This window comes from Solea senegalensis, linkage group LG6 (assembly GCF_019176455.1).
Source record: "Solea senegalensis isolate Sse05_10M linkage group LG6, IFAPA_SoseM_1, whole genome shotgun sequence".
NCBI lineage: Eukaryota > Metazoa > Chordata > Actinopteri > Pleuronectiformes > Soleidae > Solea > Solea senegalensis.
The window spans coordinates 11,711,676-11,731,604 of NC_058026.1; the positions used below are offsets into that span (position 1 = coordinate 11,711,676).

Below are 19,929 nucleotides of genomic sequence, written 5' to 3' on the forward strand. Positions count from 1 at the left end.
TATCTATCTATCTATCTATCTATCTATCTATCTGTGCGCTGATTGGCTCCTAATGCAAGCTCTACGTGACACCTCATTGGTCGGTTGCGGGAGTGGGCGTGGTCAAACAGTCTACTCACTGTCACACTTGTTTCCAGCTGAGTAAAAGAGCAAGTGTCACCGACACAGAGCGGAGGGAGTCGACAAAAAATACCACGAGTCAGGCTAATGGAGGCGTGTGTACGTCTGAACCACAGGTAAGTTTGGCTCCAAAGACATGAAATGTGACATTTTACTAATTGGTGACATTTAAACATCTTAACTTTATGGTTGTTTTTTGTGTTTGTTTTTTATTATTGTCGCGAGGTGTCGACGACGACAGACAGCGAACTGCTGAGATAGTAGATGATGATAATGACAGTTGTGTCTGTCTGCTGTGAGTCAGTCGTTTAATTTTCAATTTCACATTCGACAAATGCCAGTGTTTCCAAAACGAGAGTACTCAGGCTCAAAAAAGGCGGGTACAATTACATTTGAATTTACATACAAACACATAAACAGCACCTGTCCATTTGGGGAGTTTGAGCAAGATTCAGAATCATTAAATTCCACCCAAAGCTTTTGTTGTAACTGCACCAGGAGGGTATGTCAATGTGAGTTAAATTATTGTTGTTGTACATTATGAATCATGCCTGTCTTGGCTATTGTGACTAATGTTAGACCCCTCCAGTACCTCCTCACTCACTGCCTCTTCTGAATGGGGCTCTTTTACATTCAGCAGATTTTACATGGAAAAAAAATAATCTTAATGCCCTATGACACAGGAAGAGGGACAGTGGTTTATTTTTTCCCCTCCTGAGATAATAGCGGGGGATTGATAACAGTGCCTGATGTGATTGAAGCCTCAGCTCTCTGTTGTGTCTGCACAGAGTCTGAAAGCACAGCTGTATTTCCTCCAGCTTCCTTGTTTTACATCTCAGCTTCCTGGTGGTACCACGTTGGGTTGGAGGGAGGGATGCACAGTGCAGATAGCTTGCTGCTTGTCTGTATTGTATTTTATGTCGTTGGCAATAAAACGTGCTTTGAGTCTTTATAGGCCATGTAATGTCCAAGAATGACCAAGTTAAGATGTTGACACTCTTCACAGCTGCATAAAATGTCCATTTCTAATCTTAGTCTAACCATGATTAGGTAATTGGGCTGGTGATGTCATCCTTTGGTGAGGTCTTAAAAAACAGTGACAGAGTTGTTTAGAAATGTTTCGGGTGAAGCTTGATTTTAGTGAAAATGAGAGACAACAGTTAAATATTTCTGTGAAAGGCTGCAGTCCTCAAAGTGCAGATGTAGACTGAATCGATAATTTAGGCCCAGAATTCAACCTCTGTATGTTACTGTTCATTTTGTAGGTAATTTGTTGATTTAATGAATATCAGCCACACTGCTTATTTCACAGGAATGTTCTAATTATGTATGAAAAATGTTCAATATTTACAAGAGAAAGTTGAGGCTACATGTAAGCAATCGCTCTCTTCTTGTTTTTCCTGTTCAAAACAAGAGTAAGCAAAATAATTTGACTGCTTCCTGGTTACAACTCTACTCTTTTAGGAAAACACATCATGTACAATGATGTACGTTATTATTATTACAATGATGGCCAGGATCCAAAGGCAAACTCAAAGTAGAGAGACTGAGTTAGTGACACCATAGTGGACACACACTTACGTGGAGTTGATCCAAGTACTTGTCAAGTACATGTGAGGATTTGCCAATGATCAAAGTGATCCGTCAACTCATTGCTGCTTGTTATATAAACGTTTGATCAAGTTGACTATTCCCAGCAGGTAAAAACAACCTTCAGTCCACATGAGCTCACTAAATTATTAGATGAACAAAGAGATATTGTTGGTAATTCGGTAGCATTCAGCATTCCTTGTGGGTTTGACAGAATGTGTTTCAATTTCAGGGTTGTCCACAGTTGTCTAAAATGTGATAAACTGATCTGTTTTTGATTTTTATCCAAACCTTTTACTGTGAAGACATTTGAAATTATCTGTCTAATCTCTCAAGCAAAAGCTAAAGGTTTTTTGGATGAGTGAATGGATGGACTGGGTCTGAGCTACAGGGCCATTCCAACCCACAAGGGTCAGCGTCACGTGTCATAACTTTGACCTTTCTCCACAAAGACCTCTCAGTTACGCACTAAAAAAGCAACATTTAGACCAATTTTCCCCTAGGGCATCATAACACCAAAATAATCTTTGCTCCATTGAGATTGAAAGATTGAAAAAAATGATGCTGGGGGAAGTTGGGCCCACATGATCAACACTTGAGTGCTGCTTGCAAGAGTTTGGGCTCTGTTGGGAATGCTGTCAGAGAAGATTTTCGGCTAACATGAGCAGATCATTGGGGGTGGCGTGATTGCCATTACTGGTTACTATTCAAGAACTAGTTTTGCTCCTTAGCAACACATAAACTGGAGCAACATTTGATTGTTTTTTAATGATCTACAAAAAACCCTATGTTTGTCATGCTATTGAACCGTACACAGTGTTTAGTATGTTCTTGTTCCATTGTTCATGTCTGTGAGGGTTCTCAGTCATCCAGGTCATGTACAGTATCTTCAGCGTTTGTTGATTGATCTCTCATCCAAGAGGCCTCTTCAGTTCTGTCTGACTGGTTGGAAGTTCCAGGTATTTAACCTGGTATTTAAGCATGTACTTGTAATCCACAGAGATTAAACACGCGGAACCTTCCAGAGAGTGTCTGCCTGAAATTCTATACTAATTATAGAGTAATTGTTATTGTGCATTAAGAGAGATTTATTTTGAAAAAACCTGTCGACACCATTGCCCTGCAGTGCTGTGTGCATGTCTGCCAACATTTTAAATAATAACCTTTCCTCCAAATTTTTTACGAAACACCCTTCAGTCCTCATGCTGCAGCTCCCAAAAAGCAGACAGGCGTTAGACTCTCTTCAGTGTGAGCCGCCACCCGTTTGTTTGTCCTAAAGGAAAACAAATGACAACACTTCTAAGTATAGTGCTGTGTCTTCTTGTATGAGCTCCTTGGAAAGCAGTTTCCACCATGGCTCACGCTACATCATGCCAAGTGTGTGTTTGTGTTTGTGTGTGGCTATATTTGTGCTGCTGGTCATGTTTATGTGACGCATGTGGTGCATCCGGTAGTTGAAGCAGATCACTTTAGACTCCGTGACCTCTTGTGAAAGTTTATCACCATGTTATTGGGTTGCCTCATCCTACCCACAGTCGCTGTGGGGTGACAATCTCAGTCACAATCTCAGTGTCTACATACATATTGCTTTTCATCTTTTCTGGAAACAACGTGTGTTTATTTTCCACACATGTCATTTGTAGAATATTCAAAATATTTTGTTAATGACATGCATTGCAATTGATTGAACAGATACGCAGAGAATCCCCAAACACAGTTATTTCAAACAATGTAATTTGCCTTAAGCCACGAGTAATGTCATATACTGTATCGACACACATAATTCTGCAGATATATGGCAAAACAAGTTAACACAGAACAGTTTATACTGTCATGGACACGGTAGAATCGGTACAGCAGTTTCACCAATGTTTTCTTACATACAGCAGTGGCACCATACAGCTCAGATGAGTTGACACTGCTCTGTGATGGGCAGCTATTACTACCAATAGGTGCTTGGTTTCAAAATAGAAGTTTGTGTTTCATCTGCAAGTCTATGTTCATTTTTATACAAATCCTGCCACCCTCTCTTTGTTTGTTATTAACCTGTGTTAGTCTGTGATTCAATGAAGTATTTAAAAATACAATTTTATAATCCTTAGGCCTCTTTTCATATCGCAAAACCGACCGACTTGATTAACAATGAAGCAAGTTATGAACACTGATGCACTGACTTTAACAGCAAACGTGTTGTGTGTATGCATTTGCTCTTGTGATCCGTGTTCAAAACATGCACAGAGGGATGCATTTTGCTTTAACGTAACATCCTCAAGTGACTCCAAACAATTGACCCAGTTGTTACTGTCATAGACCACAGAAGTGACCGTACCGCGCACACAAACACACCTTCCCGGGAAATCCCTTTATATCTCTTCCTATCTGTTTTCCTCTTGCCTGATGGATTTAGCACACCACACCGAGCGGCGTAAATCTTCACCGTGTCTCTACAGACCTGTGATTGTTTGTTATTGTTATAGCTATACCAGTTCACCCAAATCAAAATCCTAATTTTCTTTTTTATATATTGTCACATATCCATTCATATGTTTACTTCACACACACACACACACACACACACACACGTATGCACACACCACACACACGCATACAGTGACTGGTTCAAGAGGACTTCCTCATATTGTCCAGGTTGTTGATGCAGGATATACTTTGATTGATGTCCCCCGCCAGTTTAAATGTTTTTTTGTGTTTTGTTTTTTGTTTTTGCTGTGATGTGTGTCTTTCTGTGTTTAGTGAGTCCACATTTAGCTCAAATAAAGATCTTAAGTCCTCTTCTCCTTGCACAGAGGACAGTAGGGGAATTTCATGACGCGTTCACATTGGATACAGCTTTCCCCCCGCATTCATTTAATAATTAAATATTTCCTGCCAGGAAATTCAAGTGTCATTATCTGCACTTGTTTTTCAGGTAATGCTTGCTGGCCACACAGGATACACTACTCTGCAGGTACTTTCCACCCTCTTCCAGTTTGACCAGGCTTTAATGTAAGAATGGCGAGGCTGTTCGATCATGCTATCATACTATAGGTTGGGGATTTCCACTCATAAAAAAACAAAATCAAGCACACTCTCACTTCAGCACACACTTCCACGCATCTCTGTCAGGTCTGTTTTATGAGATTCCTGTAGTATGCCTGTATTAAAATTACAGCTGCTATCAACTTTACTTTTAATTTATTGGGGGCTTCAGTTTGACCGCTATGATGCACCAAACCCGCTGCCTCTATTTGTTGTATTATCACCAAAACCCGGATCAGGAAGTGATTCGCATTAACTGTAAATGGTCAAACAGTCATAGAGGAAGTTTTTTTACAAAGGTATGTGTCCTTGGCACCTGTAATGGCACTGAGGCTTGTGCTTTCGTTGTTCCAACTTTCTATGTCGTCTGACTTGGTTCTGCTGACAATTATAGCAACAAACATGGAGGAGTGTCTTGCACATAATGAGCTATAATGAGTTAGATGAAACGTGTGTCCAAAAAGGGAGGTAAAATACTTTTGTTGAATAATGTTCATGGTTTGTGTCAAAATAATTTAGTGGTTATTCTGCTGTTGACACCAGTCTCTGGTAGAGGTCGACTATGGGGTTTTTCTATGTTAACAAGTCAGCGTTAGCTGATGGCCGATATGTTGCCGTTTTTTTCACAGATTTTTTGTTTTTCCCTCTGTTTGCATAATAAAATGTCATACTAATGTACATTTCACTAATTACACTCTTAATTGGGGTGAAGAAGAGCTTTTATGACTAAGTGCATGATGGTATAATAGTAATAGTGTACATATAAGAACTAAAACCTCTTACAGACATGTTTTTGGGTTTTTTTGTTAACAGACATCGCTTACAGACCAACAAACACACAATCTATTGATCACAAATAAATGAGTAAAATCACGTTGTTGTGTTACACAGCCCTGTATGCAAGGACAATGCAAACCATCAGTGACAGATAGACAGGTTTAATGAGGAAGCTAACTGTGCAAACAAAGTCTTGCAGGACCTCTGACAAATTATTTGAATCTCCATACTCAAATGCAAACAAGTTGCATAGAGGAACCATTGTCAGCGTCAAATAAACCATGCTTACGAACAAACTTTACAATTATACACTGATCTGAGCAGCTCTCTGTCTCAGAGCATGGTGCTGTCTGTGAGCAGGACAGAGTAATGTTGCCCTCACTCACGCTGCAGTGTATCTGTGAGCTCCACCCCACAAAAAGAGTCAAACTCTCTGACTGTGACAAGTGTTATGTATCAAGAGAGGACATATGTATATATGTAGCTCAGCAGTGACTAATGCAGACGCACAGCAATCACAGTGCCTGGTACAGAGCAGCAGTACCTCTACATGTCCTGTTATAATCATATGCTGGCTCTGGCTCAGGAACTGATTTTTCAATGATTATAAGATTTGAATAGTGTTTTTGCATGGAATGCCCATCCCTAAATTTAGGCCTTAGCTTTCTCCCAGGACTGTTGAAGGCTTTTCCACCCAATGTAGATAGATTCAAAAAATGCTAAATATCAACCTGATATAGCGGCCGACTTCTAGTCTCTGGTGAATTAGCAATGAATGTTTTTTCTGGTCTTTGTCTGACTTTTCAAAGCCACAACCACAAGACATGTTGTTCACCTTTTGAGTACCTTGTTTTTTCTCATGGTCTAAATCCTTCTATTGATTGTGCATTGATGCATAAACTGTAATAGAGAATAATAAATACACACAAGATATATATGTAGCATATTGCACAATGCAAAGTGAGTATTGTTGAAAGTAGTACTTTTACATAACTTGTCTTCATCTCTGTAACATGAAATGTTATAAACAATCTCAGTTTGTACTAAAACACCTAAGAACAGCTGAAATCTATGACTCTATGCTTTTATCACCTCATAAATTCCTGTGAATTTTGCACAAGACATCTTATTGTTTGATGTAGTGTTCTCATTCAACCATGACAATTGTGTTTCATTTAAAATAAGTTTCAGACGTAATTAGAAAGCTGTAATTTGGTTTTAAGTGACTCGTCTTTTTGCAACAAACATTTTCCAGACTGTGGTTTTCCAAGTTTTTATTTGGAAAGGTTAAGAGTCACGTTGGAAATCAAATTTAAACTTTTCGTAAAACTGTGGCTCCATCTGTTTCTGTCTGCCTCTCTGTCTCTCTCTCTCGTCTGTGTGTGTGTGTGTGTGTGTGTCTGTCTAAATATAGTGTCATCTGCCCACTCATTCAGTCAGAGAGGAAGTGGTGTGTGTATGTGTATGTGTACGCTCCAACACTGCATTATAGTTTACAAGAAAAAGGTTAAAAACTCAGTGAAGCTCTACATTTGTTTGGGCGCGAGTCTTTGTGTGTACACACAACAATGTGTTATGTATGCATGTGTTTGTGTGTGTGTGCGCGCACATACTTGGACAATTACTGTCCGGCGTGCTTTTGTGTCTTTGGTTGTTTGTATCAAAGAAAAAAGTAGAGACTCTTAGAGAGTCAGAGTGAAAAAAAAGCAAAAAACAGTGTTATCTGCTGAGACAGCACTGTAACTTGTTGTGTTTGAAAGTGCTGCTTTTCTCAGAGGGATCAAGACTAAATCCATCACACTAAAGCCTTTCATTGTGCACTCACAGCCTGTGGAATGACTGCCACTGTGTGTGTGTGAGTGTGTGTGTGTGTGAGAGAGAGAGCGAGAAGAAAGAAGAATGAGAGTAAAGTTGGGAAAAAACTGACACAAGTTCAAATACATTATGACTCTCACGACAGTGCTGCTCCCCGACTCTGACAGACTCGTACCAACCCACAAGAGGAAATACACTCGGCAATGAACCACTGTCCTCACTTGCCTCTTTCTCGTTTTCACTTGCTCTCAGTCTCTCTCTCACACTCGCACACACACACGCACACGCACACACACATGTTAGTTTCAGCATAGAGACCATTGCATTTGTGAGTGCAAGTATCAGAACAGAAAAGACAGTGAAACTGTTTGGTTCCTGCCTGTATGGGTAAGTTTATATTCTATTATCTCTCTTTTACACCTGTCACACTTTGGCTGGTAATAGTTAACAGTGGGACATTGCTGAGAGTGGTTTTGGTTGTTTTTGAGAAAGTTTTGCATCTACAAGAAGCGGCCTGCTGTTATGTAATTGCTGCAGGAAATTGTAAACCTGAGATTATTGTTTGTTGTGGTTTTGTTGCTCTTGCAGTTTTATCTATGCCGGCTATATTACTTTAAATTCTCACTCAAGCAACTGAAATCAACCTAACAAGTACATTTTTTTACACAAGTTTTGACACTAAAATTAGTATGGTGCGAGGTGTAAGAGGTTACTTGGTCAAAGGAAGTTGAAGTTATTTATATAACACTGCTTATGGAGGTCAGTCAGTCATCCTCTAACGCTTTATTCTCCACCAGAGGGTCGCGAGGCTTATGGAGGTGAGTAACTTAATTAGAAATTAAATTATTGTTAATGGTCAATACAAAAAACTGAAAACTGGGCAGTGCAAAAAAGAAAAACAAGGCGTTGTTGTCAATATGTCCCTAAATGTAGAAGTAAGTTTTAAAAAGCTACATCCAATTTATCTGTGTGATTTTACCCACCAACATCAAGCAGGCAATGGAAAAAAAACAACCTTTTTTCTTATCTATACTCTCTTTCAGCCCCATAATCAACTATAAACCCACTCAGCGTGTGACCTTGGACGTCAGAAAACAGAAGTGACACTTACACTCTGTGTCTTTCTCCAAAATACAGTTGATGATAGACCTGCGATGCATGTGAGACATGGCCAACAAGGCCCCCTGGGATAACCTGATGCACAGCATGGAGCCAACAGGTAACAGCCACATGCACATCAAGAGTTATTTTTCCCTTCTCTTTCTTCAAACAAGTAGAATGTGTGATACAATAGTCTTCAGGGCTGGTCTGTGTTCATGTGTGTTTAACTTTGAGCAAAAACTTTCTTATGTCCAGACTCAACACCCAACCTCTCGATTTTATTTTTAGCTGGCTGCTCACCCACAGTTCCAGAGCCAGAGTTGTACCGCAGTATCCAGGCTCTGCTGCCCAGGGAGACAGACAACCAGCAGCCCATGGACTGTTACAACAAAGGTTCAATATAATTTACCACGCCACTCTGAAACAAAGTGAAAGAACAGGCAGTGAAAACAGCAGAAGCACCAGCTTCATGATGTTTATTTCATTGTTTATGTACAACCAGCCTGCTCATGTTTAGAATATTTATGTGTCAGCAGACTGAGGGCTGTTCAGTTGTGAGTCATTAGACTTATTTTGGATTAACAGTGTAATGGAGAAAAATGTGACACATTTCACAAGATTGTGGTGGGAAACTTGCAGCTGTGAATGTCTTGTCTGCTTTTCTGTGTTCACAGGAGTGCTGAGATGGACGCTTCATAAGAAGGTTAAGAACAATCCTGCCAACAGCTTATCTCTGGTGTGGGTGCTAATAAAGGACCTGGAGAAGGTATTCTGCAGTGCAACTGTTAAACACTGTGAAACTACACATTTCAGTGTATTGGAATCATTGATGATTGGTTCATTTGAATTTCATTTACTGACAAGGAGTGTCATCCATTCCCTGCAGGCTGAGAGATGGGACTCTCGCAAACGCATCATCCCTCTGCTCCACACTCTCATGTATGCTATCATTCAGGTACGGTGTTCCTGACACATCCTTCATGCTTTTAGAACCATTGTTTAAATATTTACATGAAGGGATTTTTTTAATCAAGTTTCCAGAACGATATTGAACTGATTACCAAACCAAGGGCATAAGGACAGAGGATGCTGCACATAACTGCACCCTGTCGTTTCCATACACTCTGAAAAAGTAAACAATGGTGATGAATACATGAAATGGTGTTTAATAGAAGGAAGAAATTGTGTTTTTATTTCAGAAACAAATTTGAACAAGGAAGTGGAGAACTTGAAATGGTGGAATTTAGGCTTGCGCATACTTTGATAATAACAACTTGATAATTTCCGTGTGAACCATAAAAGAGAAATACATCATTATTGTGTAAAAGGCCCCCCTGTCCCCTGCAGTGAGTAACTACTCCTGTGGATCCAACATAGACATTGCAGAGAAGCATTGTCTATGTTAATTATGTTTCCTTTTTTCGCAGTAATAGTTGCAATGTTTCTGTGTTTGTTGATATTCCAGACAGCCTACATTCCAGATGAGCTATACAAGCGGATCTACGACTTTTGCAAGCGACTCCTGACCTACCCTCAACCCTACTGCACAGTAGGACTCAGCTACACAAGGCAAATTAAAACGGAACGTTCCATTCCAGGTACAGACATCTATAAACTTAAGCTACTAAAATATCGAATAGCTAGACAAAATAAAGCAGCAGATGGTTAGAATGGATGAGCACATTTCACACTCACTACAGGGGCCACCAGGAGACAACATGTAACATACTGCCATGGTTGTTTTAATGTTAAATTCCCAATTAATCTGTATGATGATATGAAAACCACATGCTGTAAGTAAATGCTACTTTTGCCCACAGGTCTGATGTACCAGAGGATGTTCACAGCAGAGCAGGGACTTAAAAATGAGCACTATCCCTTTCAGGAGCGGTGAGTCCAAAATACATAATCTATTACTTCATGGTACATTCAGAAAAAAACTGAAAGCATGAAGACAAACTGGCTTACTTGTTTGTCATGTAATTATTAAGGCATGACAAGTCAACATGTTATTGTTATTAGCGTTATCATTATCATCCATCCCATTTTGCTAACATTTGCATCTCTTTTTCTGATTGTAATACTTAATACTTTGTCTGCAACTTTTATATTCTTCACAGAGTTTTTGTTTTGGCGGACCCAGAAGTTTTTGCTGGTTCCCTTGAACAAGTGCTGTTGGGCGATATTGCAGCTTCAGCATCAGGTGGATTTCCCAGTCCCGTAGATCGCATGAGCAATGTGGTCCAACACTTTATCCAGGCTGCTTTGGGGCCAGAGCAATGCAGTGGGCCGAAACTGGCTCAGGCTCTGAAGGTCAGTGAAACTATACGCACAAATACTATTGGGTTGAACTTGGTCACTGCATTGTATGTCCCTCTTTAGCTGTTGTTGTCACCATTAGCCTGTTCTGTATCAGTTGACTGCAGGTTTGCTTGGCCTGTTCTGTGAGAAGCTTTCAAGCGTTTGTGAACTGGGAAGATAAGTGTCAAAGTTCTACACTCAGGAAGTCCAAGGTCTGAAGACACAAAGTTTAGGTTACCGTTTCTGTTTAAAGCAGGACGCATCTGCAGAGCTGACTCTTGCACTTTCAGGGTGGAAGCGAATGACCTCTGTGTGCAGAGAAGTGATGTGTGAAACCTGCATGGTCACAGCATGCACAGCGTGTTTGGAGATTTTTCTTGCAGTATTTGTCAGTAGAGTTTGTCAGTTTTTGCTTAAAATTAGTCATACTCCATGTGTCCCTGTCTCACATGTACATGTCATGTGAAACTTCCTGAATTGTGGCTGTCGTCCGTTGGTCCGCATGGTGGACTTGTCTCTTGGCACTCGTCCTAAAGTAACACCTCAGCAGGACACAGACAAAGGCTGACACACACACACAAAACTGGCCCCTCACCTCTTTGCTATTAATACACAGTCTGTATGTATTGATCTTCCTTTGTGTGGACGTGTAATTGTGTGTTCACTCACTCACGTCTGTTTGCTTATTTGTTTTTTTTGGACAGGACATGGGTCAAGACGTCGAAAAGTACTTCCAGGAAGTGTTGGCGACTCGAGAGCAGAGTATGGAGGAGGGAGGCAGAGCAGAAGGCGGAGCGCTGAGAAGCTGCCTTCAGCGGCTGTACAGTGAGATTGTCACTGATACAGACCCGGGTAGGAATACGCTTCAAATCTCTTCAGAAAAAGGATGCAATCAAAGTTTCTTTTTGGGCACAGCAGCTCTATCAGAGGCATACATTGTCACATGTGTTTATCTAACAAAGTGGGGTCAAGTAGGAGTGGAGAAGCAACAGGACACATTTGTGAGGCTCACTGGACTCCTGCTTGTCCATGCAGGTGAAAGTTTTGATTTGTGAAATGAGTCAAACCTAGTAGATGGAAAATATCATTTTTTGCAAGTTGCATTTTGAGTCAACATAAATCCTCATACTTTACATCTTACTGAGCTCCTACTCAAATGAGTCTACGAGAGCTGTAAAAGAGACATGACGTGTGTACATGACGTGTCTGGGCTTCGGTTTTATCTACTGATTTCCTCCATGGTCTCATTCAGTCAAGTCCCATGTCTGTATTTTTAAAACTTTCCGGATATCCATTTCCATGACTTCCACTTTGATCCCCAATATTATCATGTCAGTAACTCTTCTGATAAACCTGCTCTCTGCTTATCCGAGCTGGGCGCGCGAGGGATGGACAGAAGTGTTGACACTGAGGAAGTTGTTGGAACAGGGATAGGGTGCTTTGTTTTGAGTGTCATTGTGACAGTTTTGGTCTCTTCCTCTCTTTCTTCCTCTGTGTGTGTGTATTGCAGAGCCATTGTCCAGTGGAGTGCTGAATGACTGCCCTCTTCCTAACCCAGAGATCAGCTTCCACCTGTGGAAAGAGGATCTGGATATCTGTGAGTGGCTCACAACACTGTGTGGCACCTGGGGGAAATTATTACTACAAATCACACAGAACTAATCTGACTATGTAATAACTTAGCTCATTATATGTGCACGCATTTACTGAACAGAAGCTGATATACATTCAGTGTATTTACGGTACTTTTCTCCCAGAATAGGATGCTTAGTAAAACTATAAATCATCATAGACACCATTCAGACTTGGGATATATTCCAAGCTCAATTCATCCTGAACATGTCTTTACGTCTGACCACCAAACCACATTCGAGGGTGGGTTTGGGGACGTGTGTGTTCACATTCCTGAGTGCGCATAAACACAATCTGTCCTCAGGATGCATTAGAGGTCACTTTCCTTCACTGATGTCCTCTGACCTGCTGCAGTTTTACAGTATTTTTTTTTTTTTTTACACTTCTCAGCATTCTTCTTATTACATTATTATTCATTTTCAAGTATTTTAATCTTTTATTGTACAACTTTGTTATAAGCCACAAAACACAAAGTACATTACTGGTCACAGGAGAAGCATCCAGGACACATGCTAATGTCGAGAATGAAGAGTTGTACTTAATCAGATCTTTCAGGACGAATGTTAATACCAGGTGTGTTCATGAGGTTCTTCTTTATTCAGTGTAAAAAGCTCTAGGGTTTCATGTGTTCATTGAATGCACAGCATATATGCTCCATTATAAAATATTATATTATTTATATTATAAATATTTATATTATTATATAAATATTATTGACCAAACTGTTTAGGGAATAGATTCTTCAGATTGCAGTGGTAAAGAAGTCTAACTTCCTGTCATTGAACTTTACCATTAGACCACGTAGCATGAGGCTGAGTTACATCACATTTGCATGTAGCAGGAAAAAACACTGTGGTCTGGTTTATGATGAGCTGTATGTTAGGCTCTGATGACAGCTGGCAGTGAACAACACACACGCGTCTTTTTGAGTTTGCACTGTGTGCTTTGTGCCGAGCCAGGTCGCTTAACGTCATGACCGACTGTACAGAATTACTGACTGACGCTGCAACACTCACTGAAAGGGTGAAGTATTGTTCTTTGCCGTCTGTAAATTATAAATATACATAAAAATGTTGACAGGGCGAGAGTTGGCCAAGTGGCTTCGATCCAGCTCCATGTCGGACCAGTTCTCCCTCAGCCAGGAACAGGAGGACTTTGATCTGGGAGAGTCGCCCAGTGACCCAGTGCCATCTGACAAGACTCGCTTCTCCGTCATGTCCAATGACAGTGGCATCGAAAGAGACCTCCCTCCCAGTGCTGATCCCTCCCTGTCATCATCTTTGGACACTGCCAGCTTACGCACGTCATGGGAACAATGCAGAAGGTACACCGTTTTTGGTTCTCCCTTACATTTTTAATTAAAAAAAATAAATTATGTAAAATTACTACATTTATATATCTAAAAACTATGTTATATTTTGTTGAGCGCCTATGAAACGAGTGAGTAGTGAAATATATGGTGCTACTCATTATTTTTATGTTATTGTGTTTTTATTTTACTAATGAAACACAACTACTCATTGCCATTTGCTGCACAAATGCACAGGGGGACTTTATTGTTTGTGTAGATAACTTAATATGTTGTTGTTATCGTAGACTAGTTATACTTGATATTTATAGCTTTCCATTTTACACTGAAGACTGTTAATCACTTAAGTCACTTAATTTTTGCACAGAGAAACTCTTTAAAGGATTTAATTGAAAATGTCAGTGATGCTCATTCTATATTGGAGTTTAACAGTTAATGTCCTCCTTCTCTTAGTGATCCAGACCCAGGAAGGCTGTCACGGCGTAAAGGAATCAAGATGAAACCAACTTGGAAGGAAAATATGGTGCTGATGCAGAATACCCTGGAGGATCAAGCAAGTCTTGGAGGAGGAAGAAAAGGGGAACCTCGACAGAGGCGGGCAGGAAGCACAGTAATACACAACCCCTTAACCAAGCACCAGAGGTACTTTACTGCCAGAATAGTCACCATGGGGGATGACAGGGTCCTGGGCCGCCTGGCTAAGGCCTTCTACTCCTTCAGGTGAGAGATTCATTCATTTTTTAAAAGCAGCTGGAGGGCATGGCTTTGCTTTGTACAGCATGTGTCTGAGCTGTAAAAATCTAAAGCTTCCAGTAGTTGTTTGTGTCTGCAAGCGTTATGATCTGTGGTTCTCACTCATTCATGAATAGTTGACGGGAAGTCTGAGTTCTGCATTTGTCTTTGTCAGTGACACAATTACTCAGCACTGATCAACGAACAATGAGTGATACAATGATGGAAACTTTATTCCACAGCACACAGCATGTTCCCCTGACAATCCCTTTTTTGGAAAACTGTAATCTTGCATCTCTATATATAGATTCTGTGCCTCAAGATTAAGCATGTAAATGTATGGTGTTAATGTTTTCTGGGTTAGGAAGCTGAACACTACTTATTATGTTGCAAAGGCCATATGTTGCGATCCTAAACATTTTTGTTGGGATAGTTAAGCGGCTCCATCAAACATGTCGTTCCTCTCTGGTTTGCAGGAAAAGGGAAGCGCGGCGGCTTTTTCTGACGATGAAAGTCAACCTTCAGTTTTACTACATCCCCGTTTGCAAAGCTCCAACTCATGTCTCCTCCATAAAAGTAAGACAGCTTTTTCTTGTCAACACACCACTCACTTGTTAAGTCAACACACCTCTAGAGGGAACAGGTTAACTGCCCTCTGTTAAAATGGTGATGTTGGTCTATAGTAATGAATAGATACAATGGTATGACACACACACACACATGGAAAAAAATTATTAAAAATATTGATATGGTTTCATAAAACAATTACATTCTCTGTCAGTTGCTGTTCTTTGTGTGACACCACTGAGCTTTTCTTGTTAAATAAATGCACATTTAGTTACGCATAAAATACACATGCAATTTTTAATAGTATAACTAAAACCAGTGGCTAATCAAAGTAGAAAAACCTTCCAACTTGTCCTAACTGCTGTAGTTTCTTTCACATTTGATGTATTATTGTTTCTGCTTTCTTATTCCCTTTTTTATAGGTAAGCCATGCTGTAAGTCAGTCCAAGGAGAATCCTGCAATCTGCACTCTTGGTTCGTACTTGAGCATGGTGGACCCATGGTACAACTGTAACATCAAGAGTTTAGGCTCCATGATCCCCAAACTGGCGAAAATGGTATGTTACTAGTCAAAAGAAATGTAACTGTTTGTTTAAATTACTTAGACTTTTTATATACTGAAGCTAGGTAGGTGTAAAACACTTTCAGTGGTCATCAAGAGTAGGGAAGTGACATATAGATACAGACCATTTACTATAAGTGTTTCCCTTCAGATACGTCTAACAACATTTCATTTTAAAATCCTCTTTCACTGTCAGTGTCTTGTAGTTGTCAGTGTCTTACAGGCACATGACACATTATCATGAGGGCATTTAATATCCTCATGATACTGCATACCGTTCAGTGGAAACTGTTGTTTGTATGAGAAGAAACGCAGAATGTTTTTTACTCTCTGGAAAGTCCATAGTATAAATATTCTCCTAATTCCAAGAGGCTTTGGGACCAAATAACAGAATTCCTGCCTTTAGAAAGACTGACTCTTATTATTAAATATTATCAGGTATATATTGTTTTGTAAGAGTTATGACACTCATTGTTTTCTCATGTGAAGCTTTGAGAATGATTAGAAGGAGAAGTATGATTCTATGTATTTGTTTTAGCTTATATAATATTCAGATTTGCTGTGGGAAAATGAATAGGTTGTGACTGAGTCTATTGCCCTTGTGAGCGAAAGCTTTTGAGTTGAGTTCTCTTCACAAGAATTCATGAAGGAGAATTTCATTTCAACAGTCATGCCTTTGATTCCTTTATTAAATCTCCTCTCCACACTTAACTTGATTAAATGTGATTTACAGTATAATGTTAACCTTGATGATATCGTTTTGGGCGAGTCTATTCATATGACCCCAGGCTGAAGGCAAATTTGGAATTGTGTTGTTTTACCTCACAAGCCATTGACCATGTAGTGACTCATTATATTCAGTTGCTATGACCAGTCACTGGGTCTCAAGCCCAGATAATTGTTGCACCAGGAAGGTAAAAATCTTTTCAAGAAAGGAGAAGAAGAATATTCCGTTGCTCTGACACAAGTGTGACCAAAATGTTTTATGTATTTTCTGTCATCCATAGCAACCGACAAACCCAGGCAGACCGAACGACCCCATCATCTCTGATGTCATTTCCTACTATATCCGCATGGGCCAGCAGCCGATCTACTTCACAATCTATTTTGTGAAGGTATAATTATCCTGTGTGTTGATTTTTGTTTGTCAAATATGGGAGAATCACATTTTCAAAAGTTAAGTTTTCATATATTTTTTTGTTTTTTTATGTGATATTTGTTTTCCTTTAGATCACATTCAATAGTCTGATGAAGGATCCGGTGGAAGATGTCTTCCTCACTCATCTGCAGATGGAGTCTCCGGAATTCAGACAGGTCTCAGCATCCATTCGAGGTGATTCCATTCAGCCTTTACAATTCAGTGTAAAGTCAAAATCAGGCATTGAACAGAGTTATATACATGCAGAAGAGGGTGTTTTAGTTACGCTTTTTCCAATGTTCCAATGTTTCTTTTTATATTTGTTTTTGAAGTGCTTTGCATATGTAATAGCATTCTTCTCCCATTTGTCTGTACATGTGTCCGTCCAACAGATAAAGCCAGGAGGAGTGCTGGGGAAGTATCTGGAGCTATGGTCTCAGTGAAGTACAAAAAGGTATTTTGCTTTTTTACATTAAATTATTATTTTCCTTTCCTTTATAGACTTTCATCATAGGGTTTTCAGTATAGTTAAATGTAATTATGGAAATAGCCTCTGACACTGGTTTGCCTTGGTATTTCACTCTGTGTGTGTGTGTGTGTGTGTGCGCGCGCATCTAGGTAATTTTAAGCGGCAGAGACGTTGACAAAGGAGTCTCAGTAAGAATAGCAGGTGCTCAGATCAGTGCCATTCCCTCCAGCGAAGCAGATGGTACAGTATGATCTCTATTACAGTCAAATGTCCCAAGAGAAATATATGTTATTTTCAATATTCTGCACACTTATCCAGTTTCCTTTTCTATGCCTCTCTGTCTCTCTCTCACACACACACACAGATCTGAACTGTTTAACACTGACGTTCACTGAATCTCAACATCGCAACATTGTGGTAGGTTTAGGCAATATTTTCTCAAATTGCTGATACTATTATTATTCTACTATTTTTTTGTGATTTATCCTGGCAAAGACTCATATCATATTAAAATGTAAGTGGTTTGTGTTATAAAAAGGAATTTTACCCTTTTATCTTTACATTCTAGGAGTCAAAGATTCGGACGAGCAGCATCAAGATTCGCTCTTTGGAGGGTCGACCTTTCACCGTCACACTGGACAGAGACTCGCACAGGACCTTTACCGACGTGCACAGGTGAAAGACACTCTGCCTTCTGCTGTGCTTAATTTGTGACTTGTGACTAAAGAACGGGTCATTAGTTGTCATAGTTGCCATCAAATCACCAGCAGTTTAAAAAAGAGCCCCTACTAATGAAGGGCACCAGCTGTATTGACTTTTAAAGTGGAACCCTACAGTTTGTAAGTATTCTCTTGGTGTCTAGAATGTGCCACAGCTTGATTTGCACCACTTCTTTAATTGCTTTTTTTTCTTCATATGAGAAGTTCAGCTTTGATCCAGTAGCCACTACTGTTATGTAAATTTTGTTGTGCAAATTGAAGCATTTTAAATGTCATTCCATGCAACCTCCAAAACTGATTGTTTTGTTTTTAACATGCTTGTGTTATAGCATTGAGATCGCCCCGTGTCTCGATCCCGGATACTGCATCCAGAAGACCATTCGATCTAGATTCAGTCTGGGAGACGACAAAAACACCGGACTGAGCAAATACATGACCAAAGGACTTTCTCTGCCGATCAACACATTTGCTGGAATCATCAACTGATGTTGCACAAAGACTCCAGACTGTCCACACTGTGCTTCGATCACATGAATGGTGATGACAGAATTCTAGGCTGACAACATGAACAGACAAAATGAATCACCTGTGAGTCATACTGAGCTGCTCCCAAAACAGCATTAGTTCTGTGAGTCAGGACTGACAGCCACGTGTGAACAAAGACTGCATCTCAAGCACCTTAAGGCTGGGTACAACACACACTGTACTGGTGTCAGTTTCCGCTGTGATTACAGTAACATAAAGGGAGATTTGTCAACTCTTAACAGGGTTTTGCTCCTAATGGGTGAGCTGCTGTGTGTACTTTAAGACAGTTGGACAACAAGAGCAATATCACAAGCGACTGAGAGAAAATCAAGTAAGTACAGACACAGTAAGTACCTGTTTATAGTGACACTGTCAAAACTACTAGTATTTGGATCAGCAGTCATTGGAAATTATCATTAAAGCTGCTGGCGTTCCACAGGATGTAAATACTGGACAATGACATCATTGACACACTACCTTTTTTGCCTCCTTGACACACGCAAACCTGTTTTATATCTTAGTGAGGACACATCATTGACATAATGCATTCCCTACCCCCTTACTCAAACCATAACCATCATAACCAAGTGCCTTATCCTCTAAACTCTAAAACCAGGTCTTAACTCTGAAAAAGCCAAAATGTTGTGTGGTCCAGACAAAATGTCCTCACAAAGATAGGTTTGTATGTGTTTTGGACAAGTACACACACATGCACTCGTGTTTTCTCAGCTGTTCTTCTGAGTTCCAAACATTTGGACAACATAAATTGTTATCCCTAACATTAAATTATAACCAGTTAAAGCCTAACCCTTACCTTAACCTAACTCTTGGCTCTAAACTTAACCAGTTCCTCAGAAATTAGGTTTTGCCTCAAATACAAACAGCATACACACTAACACACACACACACACACATATTAAAAACAGAATAATGCAGAGATAGACACCTGTTGTCAGCTGTTAATGCATGCGTGGTTGTTGAATGACTGGTACGATGACAGCAGACATTTCACTGAATCATTTGTCTTCAAATTCAAATTTGACCTGTTTCTTGTTGGGTTAAGTGTTGTGAAATCATTGACATTATTCTGGGGTTTAGTGTTTGTTAAATATGCGCCGCTATATGTTTATATGTAAGTATATATGCATATATATATATGTGTGTATGTATGTGTATGTATATATATATATATATATGTATATATACATATGTATGTATGTATAAATACATATATATATATATATATATATATATATATACATACTGTATATACATATATATATGTTTATTTGCAATGTCAGAAATGACTACAGAGAAAGAAGAGACATTCGTGTTGATAGTATCAGGAGAAACCTGTGGATACAGAATAAGAAAGCAGCTGATCATATTTGCTAGCACTGTGCTCCATGTTGAACAAGACGTAGAGTTTATTTTTGGGATGTTTTCGAAAGTGAAACTTTGTCAGAAAATGTCTCAAATGTACCAGACCCACCTTCACTCAGCGTGGTGCATTCCACGTGGGTGTGTTAATCGCCA

The 19,929-nt window shown here is 39.7% G+C and overlaps 1 protein-coding gene across 3 annotated transcripts; it reads left to right on the top strand.

The window, feature by feature from the left end:
- Positions 1 to 142: 142 nt before the first annotated feature.
- LOC122771574 (phosphoinositide 3-kinase regulatory subunit 6) lies at positions 143 to 19,558 on the top strand. 3 transcript variants are annotated; one of them, XM_044029220.1, is made up of 22 exons: positions 143 to 236; positions 4,637 to 7,725; positions 8,382 to 8,557; positions 8,728 to 8,832; positions 9,114 to 9,205; positions 9,326 to 9,394; positions 9,905 to 10,037; positions 10,260 to 10,329; positions 10,560 to 10,752; positions 11,445 to 11,592; positions 12,251 to 12,337; positions 13,453 to 13,696; positions 14,135 to 14,401; positions 14,890 to 14,989; positions 15,403 to 15,537; positions 16,550 to 16,657; positions 16,773 to 16,875; positions 17,073 to 17,134; positions 17,299 to 17,389; positions 17,514 to 17,566; positions 17,718 to 17,824; positions 18,198 to 19,558. In XM_044029220.1, exons 3-22 carry the CDS (start codon positions 8,506 to 8,508, stop codon positions 18,352 to 18,354), a joined length of 2,376 nt encoding a protein of 791 aa, XP_043885155.1. In that variant the 5' UTR covers positions 143 to 236; positions 4,637 to 7,725; positions 8,382 to 8,505; the 3' UTR covers positions 18,355 to 19,558. The 3 variants fall into 3 exon arrangements, with proteins under 3 accessions (XP_043885155.1, XP_043885156.1, XP_043885154.1); XM_044029221.1 differs by having other exon boundaries at positions 8,476 to 8,557; XM_044029219.1 differs by lacking the exon at positions 4,637 to 7,725 and having other exon boundaries at positions 8,476 to 8,557.
- Positions 19,559 to 19,929: the final 371 nt, after the last annotated feature.

What these genes read in the sequence shown, in the direction of transcription:
- LOC122771574 (XM_044029220.1), top strand. Translation starts at nt 8,506, where the DNA reads ATGGCCAACAAGGCCCCCTGGGATAACCTGATGCACAGCATGGAGCCA. An exon ending in TCATGTATGCTATCATTCAG is followed by an intron (nt 9,395 to 9,904) that starts GTACGGTGTTCC and finishes TTGATATTCCAG; the next exon opens with ACAGCCTACATTCCAGATGA. An exon ending in GGTCTCAGCATCCATTCGAG is followed by an intron (nt 16,876 to 17,072) that starts GTGATTCCATTC and finishes TCCGTCCAACAG; the next exon opens with ATAAAGCCAGGAGGAGTGCT.